Genomic DNA, 23715 nt, shown 5'->3' with positions numbered 1-23715 from the left:
AAAATCCATTCTTGTTTGGCATATTATTCAGTGTGGTCCTTTGATCTTCTGGGCCTTACATCACATCTCCCCTGTAGCCTGATTGATTATTGCAACACACACTTGTCACAGATAACAGGTTCTTTATTCAGACAGCTGCTTAGAGTTAATTAAAAAGATGAAATTTTTGAAAAACACAAAGAAACTTTGAGGTTTAGTTAATACAAACAAATGTAATTTAAATCATAGAGAAATTAATACATACAAGTATAATTTAAGTACAGTAAAGTGGTTTCCTGTATTATTCATCCTTGCAATCTAACCTTGTGCATACGTACAACCTTCTGGAGATGAAGCAGTCAGTGAACATGCTGCGATATGTATATATCACACACACACACACACACACACACACACACATCTTTTCTCGCTCTCTCTCTCTCTTTCTCTCCATACTTTAATTCACCAAAGGGTTTTATTGCTGGTTTTTGTTTGTTTTTTAAACTTTCTCCCCTGTCATACTTTCAGGTCACAGGAGTAGTGACTGGGGTTTGTTTTCTCTCTACCTTTACTTACTAGTTTGCTTGATGTAAATGTAAAATGTATTGTTTTGTTTAAAGAGATAGTGAACTTTATAAATTACTAATACATCTAAGTATCAGAAGGGTAGCCGTGTTAGTCTGAATCTGTAGCGGCAAAGAGTCCTGTGGCACCTTAGAGACTAACAGACGTATTGGAGCATGAGCTTTCATGGATGAATACCCACTTCGTCGGATGCACTTCGTCCGACGAAGTGGGTATCACCCACGAAAGCTTATGCTCCCATACGTCTGTTAGTCTATAAGGTGCCCCAGGACTCTTTGATGTTAATATATCTAAAGGGTACTAAATTAGATGTTCTGCAACAATAAAGGCTGTTAATTGCTGCTGTTTGATACATTCTGTACATTTAAAATAATGATTTTGAGACTGATCTATGGGGAACCAATTTTAATTCTGTTCAGTCAAATATAAGTTAAAAGCAATTTGCTTCCCTTTTTAATAAACACAGATAAAACTACCAAGGAAGTCATTTCCAGTTGCGTACATCAACATATTGGCAGCTGGCCAAAGAGTTTTAAGCCACATTTCACTGTTCCCTCCTGTCAGCTTTCTAGCTGAAGATTACACCTGAATTACAAGTGAAAGGCACAGAAAGAATTAATTAATGCCTTTAACTTTAAACTTGATAAACTAATTAAATAATACCTTTATGATTATTTGTCTTTTAATGATTAAAGGCAAACAGATTTGTAGTGTGTGTGGGGAAAAGTCCAGGTAATGTACACATTTTACATAAACCTTTTTACTTCCATTACAGCTGGTGGCCCTTCTCTATGGCTTACAAAATACATAGCTACGCAGCCTCTCAAACCTGTGAATAACTAAGCTTCCATTATTGTCTGATACGCAGAGGTTCCTTCTTTTAAATAATTATATATACCTTTGTAATTAGTAATATATTGTGATTATCATTCAAATAAAGTTGTCCACACTATTACCGCCCAATTCAAGTGCTTATAGCCTTTGAGTTGTATGCAGAGCCTTTGAGTGGCTAAAACTTTGTCATTAACAAGAGTAGGAGGTAGCCCCCCCTTAAATATTGATAGGCACACAGGCCTTCGGCCATTCCTGACTAGAACTGCACATGAGAACTTCTACAGTTAACCCTTTGCCTTCCTGTCTCAATCGCCCCAATCAAACACAGTTACCTTTTCACCTTCTCACTTTAGCATGACAAAGTCAAGCTTCTCACACTAATAGAGTAGGCCTTAACCAGAGCAAAGCCAAATAACCCAATTATCTGGATTCTCCTCTTTGCCCCCTAGCATGTCCCAATCGAATAAAGCTATCAATATTAGGCCCTGCAGTGTCACTAATTTCACAGCAAGCTAAATTATACATCTCCTTAGAGAGGTTACATACAATCCTGGCCTACAATAATACATAAAATTTTCATTTAATGAAATGGACCCGAAAGATACTTAAGCTTAATTTCATTAGGTGTGTCATAAATATAAAGGGAAGGGTAAACCCCTTTGAAATCCCTCCTGGCCAGGGGAAAGCTCCTCTCACCTGTAAAGGGTTAAGAAGCTAAAGGTAACCTCGCTGGCACCTGACCAAAATGACCAATGAGGAGACAAGATACTTTCAAAAGCTGGGAGGAGGGAGAGAAACAAAGGGTCTGTGTGTCAGTCTATATTCTGTCTTTGCCGGGGATAGACCAGGAATGGAGTCTTAGAACTTTTAGTAAGTAATCTAGCTAGGTACGTGTTAGATTATGATTTCTTTAAATGGCTGAGAAAAGAACTGTGCTGAATAGAATAACTATTTCTGTCTGTGTATCTTTTTTGTAACTTAAGGTTTTGCCTAGAGGGGTTCTCTATGTTTTTGAATCTAATTACCCTGTAAGGTATCTACCATCCTGATTTTACAGGGGGGATTTCTTTATTTCTATTTACTTCTATTTTTATTAAAAGTCTTCTTGTAAGAAAACTGAATGCTTTTTCATTGTTCTCAGATCCAAGGGTTTGGGTCTGTGGTCACCTACGCAAATTAGTGAGGCTTTTTATCCAACATTTCCCAGGAAAGGGGGGGTGCAAGTGTTGGGAGGATTGTTCATTGTTCTTAAGATCCAAGGGTCTGGGTCTGTAGTCACCTAGGCAAATTGGTGAGGCTTTTTACCAAACCTTGTCCAGGAAGTGGGGTGCAAGGTTTTGGGAAGTATTTTGGGGGGAAAGACGCGTCCAAACAGCTCTTCCCCAGTAACCACTATTAGTTTGGTGGTGGTAGCGGCCAATCCAAGGACAAAGGTGGAATATTTTGTACCTTGGGGAAGTTTTGACCTAAGCTGGTAAAGATAAGCTTAGGAGGTTTTTCATGCAGGTCCCCACATCTGTACCCTAGAGTTCAGAGTGGGGGAGGAACCTTGACAAGGTGTTTCAAGGGTATGGGAGGAAATTGCCATATTTGTCACAGTTACTATTAATTATAAAAGTGGATAAAGCACCTTGTGACAACCAGAAGCTGCAGCTGACTTTGAGGAAGACATAAATAAAAAGCACTTGGACACTGAAGCACACTTAGCTTCCCTTGCACCTGGGGAATTTTAATACTGTTTTGGTGCCAAAAGGGACCGGGTAGGTCCTCTGCTGTAAAGGGTTGTAGCTTCATTGACTTCACTGGAGCTTTACTAGTTGACACGAGCTGATGATTGGTCCCTTTTGTCTTTTATCTTATACTTTCCAATTAGATTGTTAAGCTCTTTGGGGTAGGGAGGTAGCCTCTTTGTGTTGTGTTTGTACAGCACCTAGCACAGGACTAGGACTAGGGTTTGTGGGGGCTACAGTAATACAAATAATGAATAAATAATGTTTTTAAGTAAAGAATTAATCATTGTTTCTTTCATTCTCTAATACCCTTCTCCAATCTGACATTAACACCTTCCTTTCTTCCCCGCTCTTTCCTCTTCATTGTTGTTTCTCTATTTCTTTCATCTGTTGCAGTCTATCATTTCCCTGTCCTATAGTCCCTTCCTAGATGTTGTGGACATCAGTTAGGGTGAATACATTTTAACTGTTGGAAAAACCTGCCCCCGGAACAAGCAGCGAGTCTTCTATATACTTTTGAATAGCTCTGCTGTTTCCAGGCCACCCGTAGTAGACCCTACAGGTCCTGACGTAACCAAATGCAATCAGCCAGAATCGTCTCTTCCACAGAGGCTCTCCTGAACAGGGATGGACAGAGTTGCAAAAGTCTGAATCTGGATCTCAAAGTTCATGGATGTTGACATACAGGGTTTGGCTCACTCTCAAAGTCTAGATCCTCGCATACACTTCCTCCTGGCTGGCAGTGTTCGTGTCTGGGGTTTTCTCTCAGATCTTTGTCTTCCCAGCTTGCTAATAATTGTGTGTGCGCCTAAGGGAATGTCTACACTGTACAGTAACCGACGGTTAGTAGAACACGAGTTAGCAGACCTGGGGTTTGTTAACCTAGGGGTTGAGCATCGACACTCGTTTGTAACCCCAGGTTAGGAATTTTTGAACCCTGGGTCCCAATCTGGGGCTCCAGCATCTACACTGCATTGTCTGAACCTGAGTCCAGCCACCCATGTCCCAGGCGTCCTCTCACCCTCCCAAAATGTGACTGTTCTAGCCCTTTGTTTGTGGTGCAGTGTGGGCAAACTTAACTGTCCACCACATTTGACTGTCCAGAGGACAAAGTCAGCCCATGCGATTGTGGGGCACTTTTGGCAGACTCCCAGAGCACAAGTCCTGTGGGGCTGTTTCTACAGTGCAAAGCAATAGGGCTTGAACCCGGGGTCCTAGCTTGACTCACCCTCTGGGGTCCTGGGACCCTGAGTCCAAATTTTGGGTTAGCGCAATTCATGTGTAGACAAAGGCTGGGGGGGGGAGCAGATTAGTCCTTGAGTTCAGGTGTTGGGGAGAAGTTCATTGCATACCAGATGGAACAGGTGGAGAGTGGCAGGGAATTGGCTCTGCCCCCACAACACACAGTACATCTGAGCCAGCTCCCCAGAGGTGGTAATTTACTATTGGTGTAGGCCAAGGGTAAATTACTGTCTCCCTAGAGCCAGCTTGGAGCAGAGAAGGAATTGTGGCTTCCTGGTATGTAAAACCAGGTGATATAAGTGAAGAGTGCACAACACAAATGGCATATCTCCAAAGAGAGGCAGAGAATAGTTTGAGAGCACTCCATAGACTGAGATATGTCCTCATGAACCATATTTTGAATAAGGTACAAATTAGTAGGAATCTAAGTCTGTTCTAAGAGAATTCACAAACAGCAAAAGGACAATTGTTTGCTCAGCTCTTCTGAAGACCCAGCATTTGAGTGTTTTAAAATGAGACTAGTCATGACATTAGAAGACACTCTGTAGAGAGCAATGATGTTTGTGCAGAGAGATGGCTCTTCCATTTCAAGTATAAACATAAGGCTTTGTGGGTTTTTTTTTCACTTTAATTCAATACTTTATCACCAACTTTCCCCACATGGCAAAATCAAATTCAGAGTTGCAGGATCACAGGAACACACAATGCTATTTCCATTAACGAATGGAGGAAGCAAATGGTAGCTCACCTGAGCCTTTGTCAGTATTGAGGGTCGCATTGCATGGTGCATCTCAGAAATCACAACTTCTTGAGCAAGTATAGCCTGAAAGCGCTGTCAGCTTTCTAAAACTCTATTCATCTCTTAAAGAGGAATGTCAGCATCAGATGCTCTAATCTGTTGGTGCTCAGATGGTAGTCCACAGGAAGTTCTTGCTGTTATTAGTTGTTTAGGGCCTTGCCCAAAGCCTATTGAAGTCAATGGAAAAACTCCCATTGGCTTTAGCTCAGGCCACTAATGCATTTGGCCAAAGTAAGGTCAGTAGTGTTTTCAATAACTGTCATCTGGAGGTTTCCTATGTTAAGAAAATTGTTACCAAAAACAAACATCCTGAAAGGGCAACAATCCTTCCCGAAACCACCAGCACCATTTTTAATACACTTTTGACATCGTTTCCTTAGGAGTAGACCGCATCTGGCGCTCTGCGGACAAGCTGCAGCAAATCCATGAACTGCATACGTCCTGCCTAAGCCATCAAAATGGGCCTACAGTGGGCTGTGGGCCAGCCCTCTGCACCATGGCAAATCTTCCCCCAAGGGAGTAGCTCACTTTGCACATAATTGTCTATTTTCAAATGGGAAAGGTTGGTAGCCTTGATTCCACTACAAATATTCTTACTCTCACAGGGGAGGTTAGAGACTGGTGACTGGAAACCTTTGCATTTGCTTCATTGAAGCCAGTGGCAAAACTCCCACTGTCCTCAGTGAGAACAAACCCAGACCCTATATTTGCATCACACAACCCATGAGTGGTGCTGCATTTTAAATACTCAATCTGAGACGTGTGCCGGGAGAACATTGCAGGAGACTGAAGTCCTCTGTCCAGCCAACAGGTTCCCTTGCGGGCAGAAACAGTGCAAATGTCCCTGTCCTGCCACTTTGCCTCAATCCTTTCTTTGACTAGCTTTTCGAGGGAAAGAATAATTCATGCTTCCCGCCCATACGTTCCTTGGCCTTGGCCTGAGACAGCCGAAAGTTGCCAGCTGTGATTCCAGCTTTTGTTTAGTGCTTTTTGTTCACTTGGAACTGGCTTGAGGCTACCCAATTCATTTCACATACACCAACCAATGACTGTCAAACTTTAAATCATTTCCAAGCTGGGCTGGGTTCCTGTATCCTATAGAGAGAAAAGCTCCATGACTCATAATCACCTCGTCCTCTGGTTCATGGTGTATAAGAAACAGTGGAGGCAAGGACACAGATCCTCAGCTGATGTAAATGAAGCCACTGAATTACACCATCCAAGAATCTGGCCCAAAAAGTTGTGTGTAGAATGGGTGTTTTCCAAACCTTCAGCTCTGTCTAAAATTTATGTGCAAATTCTGACCTCCGGTCCATCCCATCGACTTTTTTTTTTTTTTTTTTAGAATTTGCCTTTCATGCCCACATTGAATACTGCTTCTTCACAGCTCATGGTTTATTAATAATAAGAACTTCATTTCCTTCTGGCTTCTTTTACAAGTAGTTATTTTACTTTCCCTTAAGGTGCAAATAAAAGGTAATTTTCTCACCCATGCCATCATTCTTCCAAATGAACCTACTCTGAACAGTAACCAATTAACTTTTCATAATTGTAGGATTTCCGGCTGTCTTTGTAGTAGCCTGGGCAGTGGTCCGTGCAACGGTGGCAGATGCAAGGTAAGCGGCAAAGACGCAGAAGGCGCTGTGAGCTATCTGTTTATGGAAAGCAGTCAGATTTGTTTTCATCTCTCCATTCCTGCATGTACCGCAGATCACGTGCTCCCATTCTTACCTGCAAACAAAGTGTCATTTTTAAACAGCAAAAGACAGATGCACCATCAGAGTGCCGGGGTCGATGGTGGAAACCTTAATGTAAAAGAGAAGAAAAGTGATGATAAAAACAATGGGCCAGTTTATTTACTGCTGTGTCTCAGCTTGGCTCCACGGGTACCGAGAATAACGGCCTGCATAACCCTACTTTCCCTTGTTTACTTTCTGTGTGGCAAAGCTGAGAGATGATAATGGGCTAAAGCCCAACATAGAGCTTTCCTTTCTCATTTCCCAAAGGTCCGATAGTAAGTTAAATGCCCAAAGCAAATCATTCCTATTGGTCTGATAACTCATTGCTGTGTAGATCTTCGCTGCGATTATAAACCTGTTTCTATTGTATTTCTAAAGGGTTTAAAATCAGACATGGCATTTAGATAGTGGGCAATAAAATTGCTAGGCATGCAGCTAGAGCACTGAAGAACGGTGCGTCATTTCCACTCTGGATCTTTTTCTGTTATATACCGTTTACACTCAATGAGACCAAATATTGGGTTAGCCAGTGTTCAAACAACTGCTTTTTCTAGACCTCGTGATTGATAAGGTATTGGACCTTAAACCTGCCATTAACCCAGGATTGAATACTGATTGGCAGACATATCAAGCCAGTGAATTTTTGGGAGCAAACATTTTATATTTGCGGGGAAGGGGCGAACTCTCCTGACAGGCTGTTTCTGTAAACGAATAGTAACTGAAGCTGCTCAGATGTTTGAAATGTTAAAAGTTGGTGGTACTGAGGGACTGGTGGGGAGAGGGCAAGTGAGAAAATGAAAGTTGTATGATAAATGTGATTTATCACACGGTACCATAGTTTAGTACAGGGGTATCACCAGTACATATTGTATATATTCATATTGTGTGTGTGTGTGTGTATATTCACACACACACGCTCCATATCCATTACTGCCCATTTTCTAAAAAGGGGCCCCCAAGCTGGCTTCTAGACACATCCAAAGGTTTGCACGTACCGTTAGCGATAAGTGCAAATAAGAGAATTTACATTTCATCCTCCCAGACTCTGTCGACAGACGAGAGTCAGGCATCTAGGGTGGGTTTTTCAAATGCACTCAGCATGGGCCTCCTGGCTGCCACTGAGGTCAACAGGAGCAGGGGATGCTGAGTGTTTTTGAAAGTCCCTTCACAACAAACAAGGAGCTAAGAAAAGTCATTCAACACTCCATGTGCATGGTAGGAAGGGACAAGCAGCTTCCAGCCACGGGGTGGGGGGGGGAGGTGGAGGGAGAGAGAGCTAGGTGACCCTGCATGCCCCCCACATGTTGCCTTGGGACGATGCAGTGCAAGGTACCAAGAGAGGTGGGTGCGTCCAGCCAGGCATGGAGGTCAGAGAATGCCAGGCAGGGAGCATGGGGTCGGTCAGTCAAACACCTCCCCCCCACCCCCATGTGAGAGAGATGTGTGTGTCACCTCTCCCCATCTGAACCCTAAAGCCTTAATGAGAAGGTAAATAAAAAGAATCTAACGACCCAGTATTTCTTTTTAAGAGGGGCTCAGTCAACTTGATGTTAATTTGAACATTTGTACTGCATAGTTCTTTGAATTACCTTGAATATGAGTAATTTTAACATGTGGCCAGTATTCAGCATAGGAAAATATGGTCTCTCTACCTGTCACTCACAATGAGCAGATATTTGTCTGAATACACAATGTACCTTTCTTCTAGGACATGAACAAAGAGTTATCCAGCCCAGCTCAGTATATATTTGTGGGTAGTGAAAGTGATGCATGGTAGTAAATTGCTTTGAACCATTCCTACTGCCTGACAAAGGTTTGAACTATCGACATGCAGCAAAGCAAATCCTCAGCAATTATTACACAGACAAAAGTAAAGCTCTGAGAGGAAAGAATAATTTTCTGCACATATTGACGCAGAGGGCGAGAGCCTGGAATAAGGTCATAGATATTGTTTAGTAGTTGCTCCTATGATTCATCATTTCAGCTGAATCCAAGGGCAAGTGTTGGTGCCAGGTTGTCCACTTAATAGCCATTTGTTTGAGGTTGGAATTGTTACTGTTAGATTGCCGCTTGCTTTATCACTGGGACACAGTAATAGTGAAGACAGACAATTAGAGTCAAGGAAGTGCACTGATCTTGGAGTTTTTGCTTTCGAAGTTTTCTTTGCTATGACGCACTCGGGGGCCTTGATGAGGAGCAAGGCTGGGGAAGAGGGAAGCTTATGGAAGACATTGGGGCTCTGCAGCAGGATACACAAGGGATTTTACATGTCGACCCTGACAGCTATCCATGGGACTGATCCACAGGCATGGAAAGCCCCCCATTGACTTCAATGGGCTTTGGATCAGGCCCCTTTGAGTAGCAGCCTTATTAAACACACGGAAAACTCCCATGCAAATAGTGTCTTCATAACCTTTGAGAGAAGGTTGCTATGCCACATGGCCGGAAAGGAGCAGCTACGTCGTTCCACACCCCATCTCCACTCCAGTCACTAATTCTCATTCTCAGGTTCCACCACCCACAACTACATCTCTCCAGCCTTCAGCTGGAACAACCCAACCTGCATCTTTAAATCAATACATGAGCTCGCCTATGCAGGACTTCAATTCTGACATTTCTATATTTAAAAAAATCACCGGCAACATAGATCACTGATTCCTCCGTTACCCTAAAAATTACAAAGAAACCCAGCTCCCTGCTCCAGTTTGCAGTCTGACACCATACCACCAGCCAGACACCTGGGAACGAATTCTCTGTAGTAACTTGGAGCCCTCCCCATCTAGAGTCTCATCCCCTGTCCTTGGAGATATTTGCTGCTGGCAGTCTCAGAATGGTGTAACAGGGCTAGGAGCAGAACACATGACATTTTAGCTGATCCGTGCCCTCCAGGGATCTCTCCAGGATAAGCAGTTTGGAAAGGTGGCTTACAGCCACCTTTTTCTCACCCTCTCCTCAGAAGCTCTGAGCATGAGTCCAGGGAAGCGCAGAATTTGGTCTGAAAATTTGTACGCCAGAAGCTGCTGTGTTATGCCTGCATTGAAATGAAGAGAGCTGCATATAGAGCTAAGTGGTGTGAAAGGGCTGTACTGTAGCGGAAGTCCCCAGGAATGGGGCTTTCAGGCAGCATACATGGCATGGTAACTACTCCACTCCTGGAGAAGACGTAACATCTCACACACACCCCCGTTCCCACCTAGCTCTGCTAGCTGGTGCACAGTAATGGCAGTAGGGCCACATCCCAAAATTCTGCATACCCTTCTCCCCGTGAGGCAGTTAGCATCTGTGGGCATCCTGGAAGGGGAGGTGGGCATGTGTGGCTGGCTCATGGACATGGGGACCAGACGTGTGGGAAAAGTGCCCTGCATCTTTTCCTTGTGCATCCACACCAGGGCCAAGCGGCCAGACCATGATGGGGGTTTTAACTGAGGAACCTTAAAGGACATATAAAAATCCCCCTGCAAATCAACAGTGGAACTCTGGTTTTACAATAAAATGTACAAAAAATAAAAAACCCATCTCAGAACCCTCTTTCCATTGTGTGATGAGATTCATCGCACTTAAAGCCTGTGGTAAGGAAGAAAGCAGTGAAATCTGAGGTGACTAATGAAAAACATCATCGCCGAGGAGAGACAGCTGTAACTCTACAGGAAACAAAGGGTAGCGGCTCCTTTAATGTAGAAGGTGTGTATGAAGCTTTGATGTGAAAAGCCTATAAAGAAGCCATTGTTCCCATTCCTGCTGGCAATTGCCAGTGTTATCTTCAGTCTTGACCACTAGAGGGCTGCTGCTTTGCAAGGGCACAGCACAAGTCACCAAACCAAGTGCCGGTGTGACCCCCATGTGCCATGGCCTGGCTGCAGTTTCTGTGGGTGCATTCTGAACCCATGCTTAAGCTTCCCCCTGCCACTTTCCTTCATGCAAAACATCAAGGTGAAAAGAAAAAAAGTCTTTGAAACCTGAATTATGGACCCAGCTGTCACAGAGTAAAATATTCCAAAGACATATAGGGCCTGATCTTCAGTCCCCAGATCGGACCAGATTTTGCGCATGTGCACGCAAGAATCTAATTTGCATGCCCCTCTCTGGAGGAGCCTACACAAATCTCTGATTTGTCCTGGCGTATTTATTTTATTGAATTCCATGACTGGATTTATTGGTATGTTTCCACTAATAGAGCTTCTGCCTAGGAGTATTGGACCAAAAATATTGAAACCTGGATTCTTCAAAGCCCATATTTAGACACCTAAAATAAGTGATCTGCTCGTTCAGCAGCCTGCTCTTCAGTTGGAACTGGGGCTTTTTTATGAATTGTATCATGCACCTGTTGATATATTTTCAAAGGTGCTCAAGCACTCACCTCTCCGACTGCTGGCAGTGGGACGTACAGATGCTCAGAACCTTCTGTTTGCCAGAAGCTGGGAATGAGCAACAGGGGATGGATGATCACTTGATGATTTCCTGTTCTGTTCTTTCCCTCTGGGGCTCCTGGCATTGGCCACTGTCAGAAGACAGGATGCTGGGCTAGATGGACCTTTGGTCTGACCCAGTGTGGCTGTTCTTATGTTTTTACCCTTTGAATTTCCAGTCGTTTGGGATAGATATGGTCAACCAATGATGGTGTTCTTCTTAGGAAAACAAGGAGAGCTTGTAAACCTCCATTAAATACTTCTGGTCTTTTCTCTGTGCATGCACCCCAAAAACCAGAGGCTGTTTCTTCAGCCGCAGTTTGCAGCTCTCCATTCTGCTGCACATTCCCAGAACTGCACTCCAGTGTGAATGGCGACCCTTTGACTTCTTCAAACATCGCCCATGCCTTGGCACAACCATAGCAAATTACTCGACACATACGGGAACTTTCCTTACAGATTCTTTACCCCATCATGGTGCTATATAGAGATAATGGGGGGAGAGGGGGGAAGAGAAGTATTTCACCAGGTTTCTTTTTCAATTCAGAAGTTTGTCCAACTCAATTTTTTTTTAATTTCAAAATTTGAAATTTCAGCAAGATTGAAAAAGATGCTGATCAGCCCATGTGCTCTATTATTTTGAGTGAAAGAAATCTAAAGGAAGGTACCAACTTTTCTGTCAGTTGCTCAGTTTCCTTATAGTAGCACTCACTGGACGGAACAATGTCGGTCATTCCATTTTGATCTTTGGCAGAGGATGCTGTTGCAGGTTCTTTTGAAGTGTCGTTCACTACCAGCAGCCTTTTCACCGAGGATGTCACCATTTATCTTTTCTTGCTAGGCTGATACAGGAACATTTTTTTCCCAGTAAATACTAGATTGAGTAGCTGAAAGTTTCTGTCTCCCACATTCTGACTCACAGCAATCACTTCATCCACTCAAAACTGTTAGCAAGTAGCTCTGACTCCTGTTAAAAAAACAAAACAAAACCTAGTAATTCTCCACTGGCAGATACTGAAAGTTGCGTCAATTTCCATAGATAGCTTGATAGTTCTTTTACGAAGAAAGGAGAGACTGTGATCCCTGTTGCACTGATGTATTCGTGGAGTCACTCTGCTGATGGAGTTATTCCAGATGTACACCCATTCAGTGGAGATCAGCATCTGGCCCAGAGTGTCCTGTGTTACCCCTGCATTTACTTGAGCCAGAGATTTTATTTGAATGTGCATTGAATTTGGCAGTCCAGTCTCCATTAACAGATGGCACCCTTCTCATCAGAATTCCTCTGTTTTAGTATCACTGAAGTTGGCCATTGGGATGCTTTGTCAGGGCGTCCAGAACTGTAAGCCACTGTATTACCCTTTGCCTTAGGAAGAGAAAGCTTTACAGGAGCTTAAACTGTGTGTCAGCAGCTTGTCTACCTCCCCAGCAAACTCCTAGAGACTCTGCCAGTCTCAGCCTGGCATTGCAGGTCACTCTCTAGTTCCCAACACCGTTCCCAACACCCCCCAGAAGAGCAGTATCCAGCCCCTAACATTGGACACTCACACAAACTACCAAGTCCACTGCCTCCAAAGAGACAGTGCACTCATCAGCTTGTTAATTTAGCAGAGGACCTGCACTTTAATACACCGCACTGAGATGATTTTATGCTAAAACCAAACAAAGGTTTATTAATAAAGAACCACAATTTAAGTGATAGTAACCAAGGATAATAGAAACAGACAATGGTTACAAATAAAACAAAAATAAAACATGCTTTCCAGTGTCTACAGCGTAGCAGATTACAATCTTGGTTTCAGGCAATTTCTCACTGAGTCAGTTCTCATCACCTTCAACCCACATGGCTGTGGGGTTCCATCTTTCACAGATTCAAAGAGCACAGGTCTCTTGGTCCCTTAAGTGATGGATAACCAGAATGTCTTTTTGCTTCTCCTTATATTCCCTGAAGTTCATTGTCTTTGCCTTCAGAGCCTGGGGTTCAGACTCCAGTCATGCTCGTTTGTTTTCCAGCAAGCTGGGTCCCTTTTCCTGCTGGTTTGATTACTCAATTTACCTTAGATGCAAATGTCTTTTGCTTGTAATGAGGCCATACTGTTGTCTCCTTTGCCTGTTAGCTTGATCACTCTGTTTACCACAGAGGCAAATGCATTATCCACTGGCTTGCAAAGCTTGATGCTGGCAGACCGGTCAATATACCTTCCTTTCTCTAGGACAACCTGCTTATCATCTCTACTTGGATTGCTTGGACTCAACATATTTTAGTAACACGTTTCCAGCACACCTGCATAACTCTTTATATGCTCACTGTACATATATTGCACAAGATATTAATGACCAGAGTGTCACTAGTTTTCATATGGTAGCTTACAAGATGCACTTTAGATAAATATTATGACAAAAGGGTGTGATGTGTAGTGAGTTTGTCAGACATGGTAACAATTCTCATTACAGATGGTGAACACTTTGCCTGTGGATATTGAGGGACTCATAGGGTCAATAGCCATGTGGTCCTTGCGGTCCCTTCTAACCCTATTGTTCTGTGAGTCAGACTGGCTGCGATTCAAACAATGCTGCCTAGCAGAGTTTGTTTGTTAAGCAAAGAATGAAGAGGGAGAACACTCAACACATTTTCCATTTTCCTTGTTTAGGAAGGCAGCATTCCTGGAAGGAAATATGAGCTGAGATCTTTTACTAACTCATGTCTCTTATGAAGTGGGAAGACTCTGGAGGCAAAGGCTAAGGGCTTGTCTATGTGGCAAGTTAATGCACAGCAAGTTGGGGAGTAAATCTACTGCACACTAGCTTTCTGCACACTAGGTCACCATGCGGACCCTGCTTCTTTGCAGTAAAGGCACGCAGGTCAGAGGGCACTAGGGAGCTTTTTGTGTGTGGTAGCAGGGTTCCTAGGGCTAGTTAGTGATAGAAGGTGAGTGCGCTGTCGATCTACACCCTAACTTGCTGTGCACTAACTCTCCATATAGACAAGCCCTAGTATAAAGTACCCCATATCCTATTATCAAGTCAGTTTGACACCAGGTGAATACAAATTGGTGAGACATTAAAAAAAAAATCTGATTTTTAACATTTAAATCCCGATTTATTTTTAAAAATAAACCTATTTACATTGAAATTTGAAATTGACAATCTATGTTAAGGCCTAAACTTATTCTAATCTATTAAAATTAAATACAAAAACTTTTAAGCAGTACAAGTTTGCTGACAAGGTATTAAGAAAGTCAAACCCTGAACTGCTTGAACTCACTGGCTAAGCACTTGAAACAAGTGTGTGTTTGAAGTGCTAACCTGGCTTTTGACAGCAGTAGCCCTTTCTGCCAGTGCAAAGAGACTATTTCTCCATTTCAGTTTATTCATCTAATTCAGTTCAATGACTAGTTCATTCAAAGTTAAGAAACCAGTTGGGAGTTGAAAAAGCAAGAAAGCTTGTTTACTCCAGCAATGTATGAATAAAAAAGAAGGTGTGGGAGCGAGATCTACTAGTACTAGAATCAGGAAGGACATGGTGACCAGAAACAATCTGTTCAATTAATTAACTATGGGTAATACCACCTTTGTTTAATAAAAGCAGTTAGTTTTAAATGCAAAACGTGTTTTTACAAACTTTTTCTTATGTATCCAACACATTTAAGGTGGTTTTATTTAACAAAAAAATGCTTTTGTGCATTTTAATCAGATTTTTAATTTCCATCCAATTAAAACTTGGCACAGATCATAAATAAAAATTAATCATGTAGTAAGTAAGAGATGCATCATTCACCATTTTCTAACTGATAAAAAATAGAAAAACTAAGAATCTGAATAAATTAAGCTATATAATTGCTTCAATGAATGTGTGTAGATATTGTATATCCTGCTGGTTAGCAAAAAGGTGACAAATTTAACATAATGGCTACATTTAGTTGCAAATAACATCATAATGGTCCCTTCTGACCTTACTATATATGAGTCTATGTTTTAATGGTTACCAACTACCAAGAATTAATGAAAATAACTGAAAAGTACAAATGCAAAATATGATTGAAACCGATTACGTAAATCAAGGTTTCCTGCTTGCTAATTAAAATCAGTCATTTTAAATTGCTTTGATTTAAATCAATCCACCCTGGTTTGAGCAAATTAGCCAGACTCGTAAATTAACAAGGGTTCTTTTCATTGTATTGCTGTTATGGTTATGGTAAGTGTTTATTTTTCTGGCAGTAGTTTCCCGTAATTGCTAATGAAAATTGTCCAGCAGTAATGGTCTGATGAGTCACAATCCGATATAGAGAAGAGCTCTGTTGGATGCCCACAGATGGATGAGACAGAATCATGTTTCAGAAAGCTTGGTTTCATGCAGTATGTATTGTCACTTTGCAATGGTATGGAAAGAATCTGTTTCTTTAATCAGACAAGGTCAGTACTGGGGAGTTCCTGTTAATGTTTTTATGAGTTATTAGCATCAATGAAACATTTTTGATTCATAAATAATAATTATATGACCTGCACAGCTCAAACAATAGGAAAGGGTTGGGCAGACTGTGCTGCCCCAAAGCACATTACATCTTAAGTAGCTCCCTAACATGTAGAAGGAACATGCCTGCTACCACACATCTTTATGGGATAGCAGCTGATAGCCCTATGGGCCATAGGACAGCATGGCTCCTCTTGCCACTTTGAGGCACTGTGTGCCTATGGAGGAGTAGCAAGGGAATGGTTCATGCACTCTACTGAGCACAGAGAATGCAACTGAGCTGGGCCTTTCCATTGACTGTGCACAGGTCCCCTGCCATTGTATGCTCACTTAAGGGGAAGATTCACACCCATAGATTCCCCTTTGCTTGCAGAGCTAGGGAGCATAGAATCCTAGAAGTGTAGGGCTGGAAGGGACCTCAGTAGGTCATCTAGTTCAGTCCCTGGAACTCAAGGCAGGACTATGTAATAAACACCTGTCAAGGATGGTCTAGTTGTCTAACCTGTTCTTAAAAACCTCCAATGATGCAGATTCCACAATGTCCCTAGGCAATTTGTTCCAGTGCTTAGCCACCCTGACAGTTTTTAGGAAAAACTTCCTGTCAAACCTAAACTTCCCTTGCTGCAATTTAAACTTCTTGTCCTATCCTCAGAGGTTAAGGAGAACAGTTTTTCCCCCTCCTCCTTGTAACAACCTTTTATGTACTTGAAAACTGTTACCATGTTCACTCTGTCTTCTCTTTTCCAGACTAAACAAACCCAATTTTTTCAATCTTTCCTCCTTGGTGATGTTTTCTAGATCTTTAATAACTTTTGTGGCTCTCCTCTGTACTTTCTCCAGTTTGTCCACATTTTTCCTGAAATGTAAGATCCAGAATGGGACACAATACTCCAGCAGAGCCATAATCAGTCCTGAATAGAGCAGAAGAATTACTTCTCGTGTCTTGCTTCCAACCCTCCCACTAATGATCATCCCAGAATGATGTTCACTTTTTTTTCAACGGTGTTACACTGTTGACTCGTATTGAGCTTGTGATCCACTATGACCTCCAGATCCCTTTCTGCAGTACTCCTTCCTAGGCAGTCATTTCCCATTTTGTTTGTGAGCAATTGATTGTTCCTTCCTAAGTGGAGTACTTTGCATTTGTCCTTATTGAATTGCATCCTATTTAGTTCAGAACATTTCTCTAGTTCATCCAGATCATTTTGAATTTTAATCCTATCCTCCAAAGCACTTGCAACCCCTCCCAGCTTGGTATCGTCCACAAACTTTATAAGTGTACTCTTTATGCCATTATCTAAATCATTGATGAAGATATTAAACAGAACTGGACCCAGGACCGATTCTTGTGGAACCCCACTCAATATGTCCTTCCAGCATGACTGTGAACCACTGATAACTACTCTCTGGGAATGGTTTTCCAATCAGTTTTACACCCATCTTATAGTAGCTCTGTCTAGGCTGTATTTCCTTCGTTTGTTTATGAGAAGGTCATGCGAGACAGTATCAAATGCCTTACTAAAGTCAAGGTATACCACATCTACTGCTTCCCCTCCATCCACAAGGCTTGTTACCCTGTCAAAGAAAGCTATTAGGTTGGTTTGACACGATTTGTTCTTGACAAATCCCTGTTGACTGTTACTTGTCACCTTATTATCTTCCGGGTGTTTGCAACTTGATTGCTTGATTATTTGAGCCACTATCTTTCTGGGTACTGAAGTTAAGCTGATGGGCCTGAAATTTCTCAGGTTGTCTTTATTCCCCTTTTTATAGATTGACACTATATTTGCCCTCTTCCAGTCCTCTGGAATCTCTCCAATCTTCCATGAGTTTTTGAAGATAGTCATGAAATGGCTCCGAGATCTCCTCAGTCAGCTCCTTGAGTATTCTAAGAAGTATTTCATCAGGCCCTGCTGACTTGAAGATATCTAACTTGTCTAAGTCATTTTAAACTTGTTCTTTCCCTATTTTAGCTTTAAAGCCTATCTAATTTTCACTGGCATTCATTATGTTAGATGTCCAATCGCTACTAACCTTTTTGGTGAAAACTGAAACAAAAAGTCATTTAGTACTTCTGCCATTTCCACATTTTCTTTTATTGTCTCTTCCCCCCACCCCCCATTGAGTAATGGGCCTACTCTTTCTTTGGTCTTCCGCTTGCTTCTGATATATTTGAAGAATGTATTCTTGTTACCCTTTTATGTCTCTAGTTAGTTTGATCTCATTTTGTGCTTTGGCCTTTCTAATTTTGTCCCTACATGCTTGAATTGTTTGTTTATATTCATCCTTTGTAATTTGACATAGTTTCCACTTTTTATAGGACTCTTTTTTGAGTTTCAGATCATTGAAGATCTCCTGGTTAAGCAAGAGTGGTCACTTGTCATACTTCCTATCTTTCCTACGCAGTGGGATAGTTTACTCTTGTTCCCTTAATAATATCTCTTTGAAAAACGGCCAACTTGATTGGGCCTTCACCGGGGGAAGGAGACCAAAGCCCTGAGGTAAGTGGGAAAGCGGGATACCGGGAGGAAGCACAGGCAGGAATGTCTGTGAGGGGAGGGCTCCTGCCTCATACTGGGAATGAGGGGCGATCAACAGGTTATCTCAAGTGCTTATATACGAATGCACAAAGCCTTGGAAACAAGCAGGGAGAACTGGAGGTCCTGGTGATGTCAAGGAACTATGACGTGATTGGAATAACAGAGACTTGGTGGGATAACTCACATGACTGGAGTACTGTCATGGATGGTTATAAACTGTTCAGGAAGGACAGGCAGGGCAGAAAAGGTGGGGGAGTACCACTGTATGTAAGGGAGCAGTATGACTGCTCAGAGCTCCGGTACGAAACTGTAGAAAAACCTGAGTGTCTCTGGATTAAGTTTAGAAGTGTGTGCAACAAGAGTGATGTAGTGGTGGGAGTCTGCTATAGACCACCGGACCAGGGGGATGAGGTAGATGAGGCTTTCTTCCGGCAGCTCGCGGAAGCTACTAGATCTCATGCCCTGATTCTCATGGGTGACACTAATTTTCCTGATATCTGCTGGGAGAGCAATACAGCGGTGCATAGACAATCCAGGAAGTTTTTGGAAAGCGTAGGGGACAATTTCCTGGCGCAAGTGCTAGAGGAGCCAACTAGGGGGGGCGCTTTTCTTGACCTGCTGCTCACAAACCGGGTAGAATTAGTGGGGGAAGCAAAAGTGGATGGGAATCTGGGAGGCAGTGACCATGAGTTGGTTGAGTTCAGGATCCTGACGCAGGGAAGAAAGGTAAGCAGCAGGATACGGACCCTGGACTTCAGGAAAGCAGACTTCGACTGCCTCAGGGAACGGATGGCCAGGATCCCCTGGGGGACTAACATGAAGGGGAAAGGAGTCCAGGAGAGCTGGCTGTATTTCAAGGAATCCCTGTTGAGGTTACAGGGACAAACCATCCCGATGAGTCGAAAGAATAGTAAATATGGCAGGCGACCAGCTTGGCTTAATGGTGAAATCCTAGCGGATCTTAAACATAAAAAAGAAGCTTACAAGAAGTAGAAGGTTGGACATATGACCAGGGAAGAGTATAAAAATATTGCTCGGGCATGTAGGAATGATATCAGGAGGGCCAAATCGCACCTGGAGCTGCAGCTAGCAAGAGATGTCAAGAGTAACAAGAAGGGTTTCTTCAGGTATGTTAGCAACAAGAAGAAAGCCAAGGAAAGTGTGGGCCCCTTACTGAATGAGGGAGGCAACTTAGTGACAGAGGATGTGGAAAAAGCTAATGTACTCAATGCTTCTTTTGCCTCTGTCTTCACTAACAAGGTCAGCTCCCAGACTGCTGCGCTGGGCATCACAAAATGGGGAAGAGATGGCCAGCCCTCTGTGGAGATAGAGGTGGTTAGGGACTATTTAGAAAAGCTGGACGTGCACAAGTACATGGGGCCGGACGAGTTGCATCCAAGAGTGCTGAAGGAATTGGCGGCTGTGATTGCAGAGCCATTGGCCATTATCTTTGAAAACTCGTGGCGAACGGGGGAAGTCCCGGATGACTGGAAAAAGGCTAATGTAGTGCCAATCTTTAAAAAAGGGAAGAAGGAGGATCCTGGGAACTACAGGCCAGTCAGCCTCACCTCAGTCCCTGGAAAAATCATGGAGCAGGTCCTCAAAGAATCAATCCTGAAGCACTTGCATGAGAGGAAAGTGATCAGGAACAGCCAGCATGGATTCACCAAGGAAAGGTCATGCCTGACTAATCTAATCGCCTTCTATGATGAGATTACTGGTTCTGTGGATGAAGGGAAAGCAGTGGATGTATTGTTTCTTGACTTTAGCAAAGCTTTTGACACGGTCTCCCACAGTATTCTTGTCAGCAAGTTAAGGAAGTATGGGCTGGATGAATGCATTATAAGGTGGGTAGAAAGCTGGCTAGATTGTTGGGCTCAACGGGTAGTGATCAATGGCTCCATGTCTGGATGGCAGCCGGTATCAAGTGGAGTGCCCCAAGGGTCGGTCCTGGGGCCGGTTTTGTTCAATATCTCCATAAATGATCTGGAGGATGGTGTGGATTGCACTCTCAGCAAATTTGCGGATGATACTAAACTGGGAGGAGTGGTAGATACACTGGAGGGGAGGGATAGGATATAGAAGAACCTAGACAAATTGGAGGATTGGGCCAAAAGAAATCTGATGAGGTTCAATAAGGATAAGTGCAGGGTCCTGCACTTAGGACGGAAGAATCCAATGCACCGCTACAGACTAGGGGCCGAATGGCTAGGCAGCAGTTCTGCGGAAAAGGACCTAGGGGTGACAGTGGACGAGAAGCTGGATATGAGTCAGCAGTGTGCCCTTGTTGCCAAGGCGGCCAATGGCATTTTGGGATGTATAAGTAGGGGCATAGCGAGCAGATCGAGGGACGTGATCGTTCCCCTCTATTCGACATTGGTGAGGCCTCATCTGGAGTACTGTGTCCAGTTTTGGGCCCCACACTACAAGAAGGATGTGGATAAATTGGAGAGAGTCCAGCGAAGGGCAACAAAAATGATTAGGGGTCTAGAACACATGACTTATGAGGAGAGGCTGAGGGAGCTGGGATTGTTTAGTCTGCAGAAGAGAAGAATGAGGGGGGATTTGATAGCTGCTTTCAACTACCTGAAAGGGGGTTCCAAAGAGGATGGCTCTAGACTATTCTCAATGGTAGCAGATGACAGAACGAGGAGTAATGGTCTCAAGTTGCAGTGGGGGAGGTTTAGATTGGATATTAGGAAAAACTTTTTCACTATGAGGGTGGTGAAACACTGGAATGCGTTACCTAGGGAGGTGTTAGAATCTCCTTCCTTAGAGGTTTTTAAGGTCAGGCTTGACAAAGCCCTGGCTGGGATGATTTAACTGGGAATTGGTCCTGCTTCGAGCAGGGGGTTGGACTAGATGACCTTCTTGGGTCCCTTCCAACCCTGATATTCTATGATTCTAAGATTCTATTCTCTTCCAGTTTGGAGTCTTCCAAAATCATCATCAATGAAGTCCATTGGTAGAAAATGGAGAGCATTACACTGTGCTAATGGAAGAGCAGGATGGAATTTTTGTCAAGAAAATGGCTTTTCAGCAGAAAATGCTGATTCATCTAAACCAAAACAGTTCACAGGAACGGTTTTGACAAATGTCTTGTTTTGAAAAAAATTCAAAGTTGTCACAATGACCTGTTTTGATATTTTTTAAAAGAAATATTCCAGGTTTTAGTTCAAAATTACTTTGTTTCAAAAGTTAAGCTTAGTGTAGTTTTAAAAAGAGTTACAATTTTAAAAAAGAACTTTTTTGAAACTGAACTATTTGATGGATTCAAACTGATTGAATGGTTGATTTTGTGATTGTTGGTTAGCAAACATTTTGAAGATTTGGACTTTTCATTCTGAGTCAGGGTGGGGAAAAAAATTCAAAATCTCAAAAGTTTTCCTTGGATGGGAAAACAATTTATCACCCAGCTCTAATTAACAGTACAATATTATACATTTCTTTCCCGTCACGTAGTATAGCTTAGTGTAACAAAGTATATCCACTCATCCTAAATGTACGGAAAATCAAAACTATTGGCACCTATCACTGTGGCTTGTGTGCACATTCCCTCTACCTCTGTCTGTCTATCAGAAAGGAGAAAATCACCCTCAAAATTCAGACTAAAAATAAGGTGCAAATTTTTAACAGTGAGGGTAATTAGCCATTGGAACAATTTAAGGATGAGGTTGATTCTCCATCACTTTAATTCATTAAATCAAGACTGGAGCCCAGATCCTAACTCCCATTGATTGAAAAGGGAATTAGGTCCCTAACTAGTTTTTAGGAGCTGGGCCTGGAGGTACTTCTAAAAGATGTCCTGTAATTTTAATAGAATTTATGGTCTTGATGCAGAACTCACTGTGTGAAATTTTCTGGGCTATGTAATGCAGGAGGTCAGACTAGATCATAATGGTCCCTTCTGGTCTTTAAATCTGTGTATTGATTTTTTTTTTTTTTTTTTAGTTTGTCTAAATTCAAACAGCCTTTGCTTCCTTTGTAAAATAAACATACTTTCCTTGTGGAGTAAGTGGCCAGAAGAAATCAAGTACAATATCTTATTAATAAAAACAGCAGCGCTGTTTGTCTGTTACATGCCATATATTCTTGCCTGATTTCTTGCCATTCATGGATATTCCACAAATTTGCCATCAGAACATAACCTATTCTGCAACATGCTTAATTGCCAGATTGACAGCCCCAGAGACTGAAAGGCCTTTATCAAACTGGGGTGGTTTGGGCTGTTGCAGTTCAAGGATCCTTGCCTTGTCACGTCACCATGATTAAACTCTGAACTGAGGGAGCTCCCCCACGCCGATGGGTAAGTCAGTTCTTGACCTCGCTGCTGAGTCTTCCAGTGAAGATGTCGATTGCTCAGGTGGTTTTTGTGATATGGGCATCTGCAAACTTGAAATTGGATGGAGACCAACGACTGGCTTCACAGAGCTCATTCAACAGCACTCAAAAGGAACCAGCTTCCACTAGCAGTAGGCTGTCACTTATACTGTGCAGTCAGTGACTTCAGTCTCTAGGGCTATCAGTCGGACGCCTTTCAAGAGAGCTACATTCGGTACCGAAAGAAACAATCGATTAAAGAATATAATGTAGTCCACGTAAGCTGTGTACATACAGGCATTTAGAAGGAACACTACTGGTGTATTAACCCCCACTATGAACAGCAAATAGCCTCCAGCCAGTTCCCACTCTTCTAGCTTTTTTTTAATTGAAAATCCCATTCTTATCAAATATCTATTTTGCAAGCTGATCACCGATGTATGGGCTGAACAGCAGGTGATGCAAATCAGCATTACTCCATTGAAGTCAGTGGTTCAACACAGATTGACACTAGTTGAAGCTCTGCTCCAAGGGTGAGGCCCCTACCCAAGAAGTGGGGAGACCTGGGTTCAAGTCCCTGCTTTGCTATTGATGTTCTGTGTGACTGTGGAACAGTCAGTCTCTTTGGGGCTTCAGTTCACCATCCAGAAAACGTGGATAATAGCACTTCCCTGCCTCAGTGAGCTGTTTTGAGGAAAAATGCATTATTCTGAGGTGCTCCGATATGACAACCATGGGCACCAGATAGACAATGTAATTACTGATGGAGTGGCACTCTGATGAGCATTCAAAGGCATTTCAGCTGTGCTAGCCACTGTCATAGAATCATAGAATATCAGGGTTGGAAGGGACCTCAGGAGGTCATCTAGTCCAACCCCCTGCTCAAAGCAGGACCAATCCCCAATTAAATCATCCCAGCCAGGGCTTTGTCAAGCCTGACCTTAAAAACTTGTAAGGAAGGAGATTCTACCACCTTCCTAGGTAACACATTCCAGTGTTTCACCACTCTCCTAGTGAAAAAGTTTCTCCTAATATCCAACCTAAACCTCCCCCACTGCACCTTGAGACCA

General features: G+C 42.7%; 1 protein-coding gene across 1 annotated transcript in view; it reads left to right on the top strand.

Annotated features, from left to right (window-relative positions):
- PTH2R (parathyroid hormone 2 receptor) overlaps window positions 1-23715 on the top strand; it is a 100797-nt gene that overhangs the window by 59537 nt on the left and 17545 nt on the right. The window contains exon 8 of the mRNA XM_077830056.1: window positions 6725-6785. Coding sequence (XP_077686182.1) covers window positions 6725-6785 — 61 coding nt within the window. The remainder of the gene's footprint in view (window positions 1-6724; window positions 6786-23715) is intronic.

Source organism: Eretmochelys imbricata, chromosome 11 (assembly GCF_965152235.1).
Source record: "Eretmochelys imbricata isolate rEreImb1 chromosome 11, rEreImb1.hap1, whole genome shotgun sequence".
Classification (NCBI taxonomy): Eukaryota; Metazoa; Chordata; order Testudines; family Cheloniidae; genus Eretmochelys; species Eretmochelys imbricata.
This window is presented reverse-complemented; position numbering and strand designations above follow the sequence as displayed.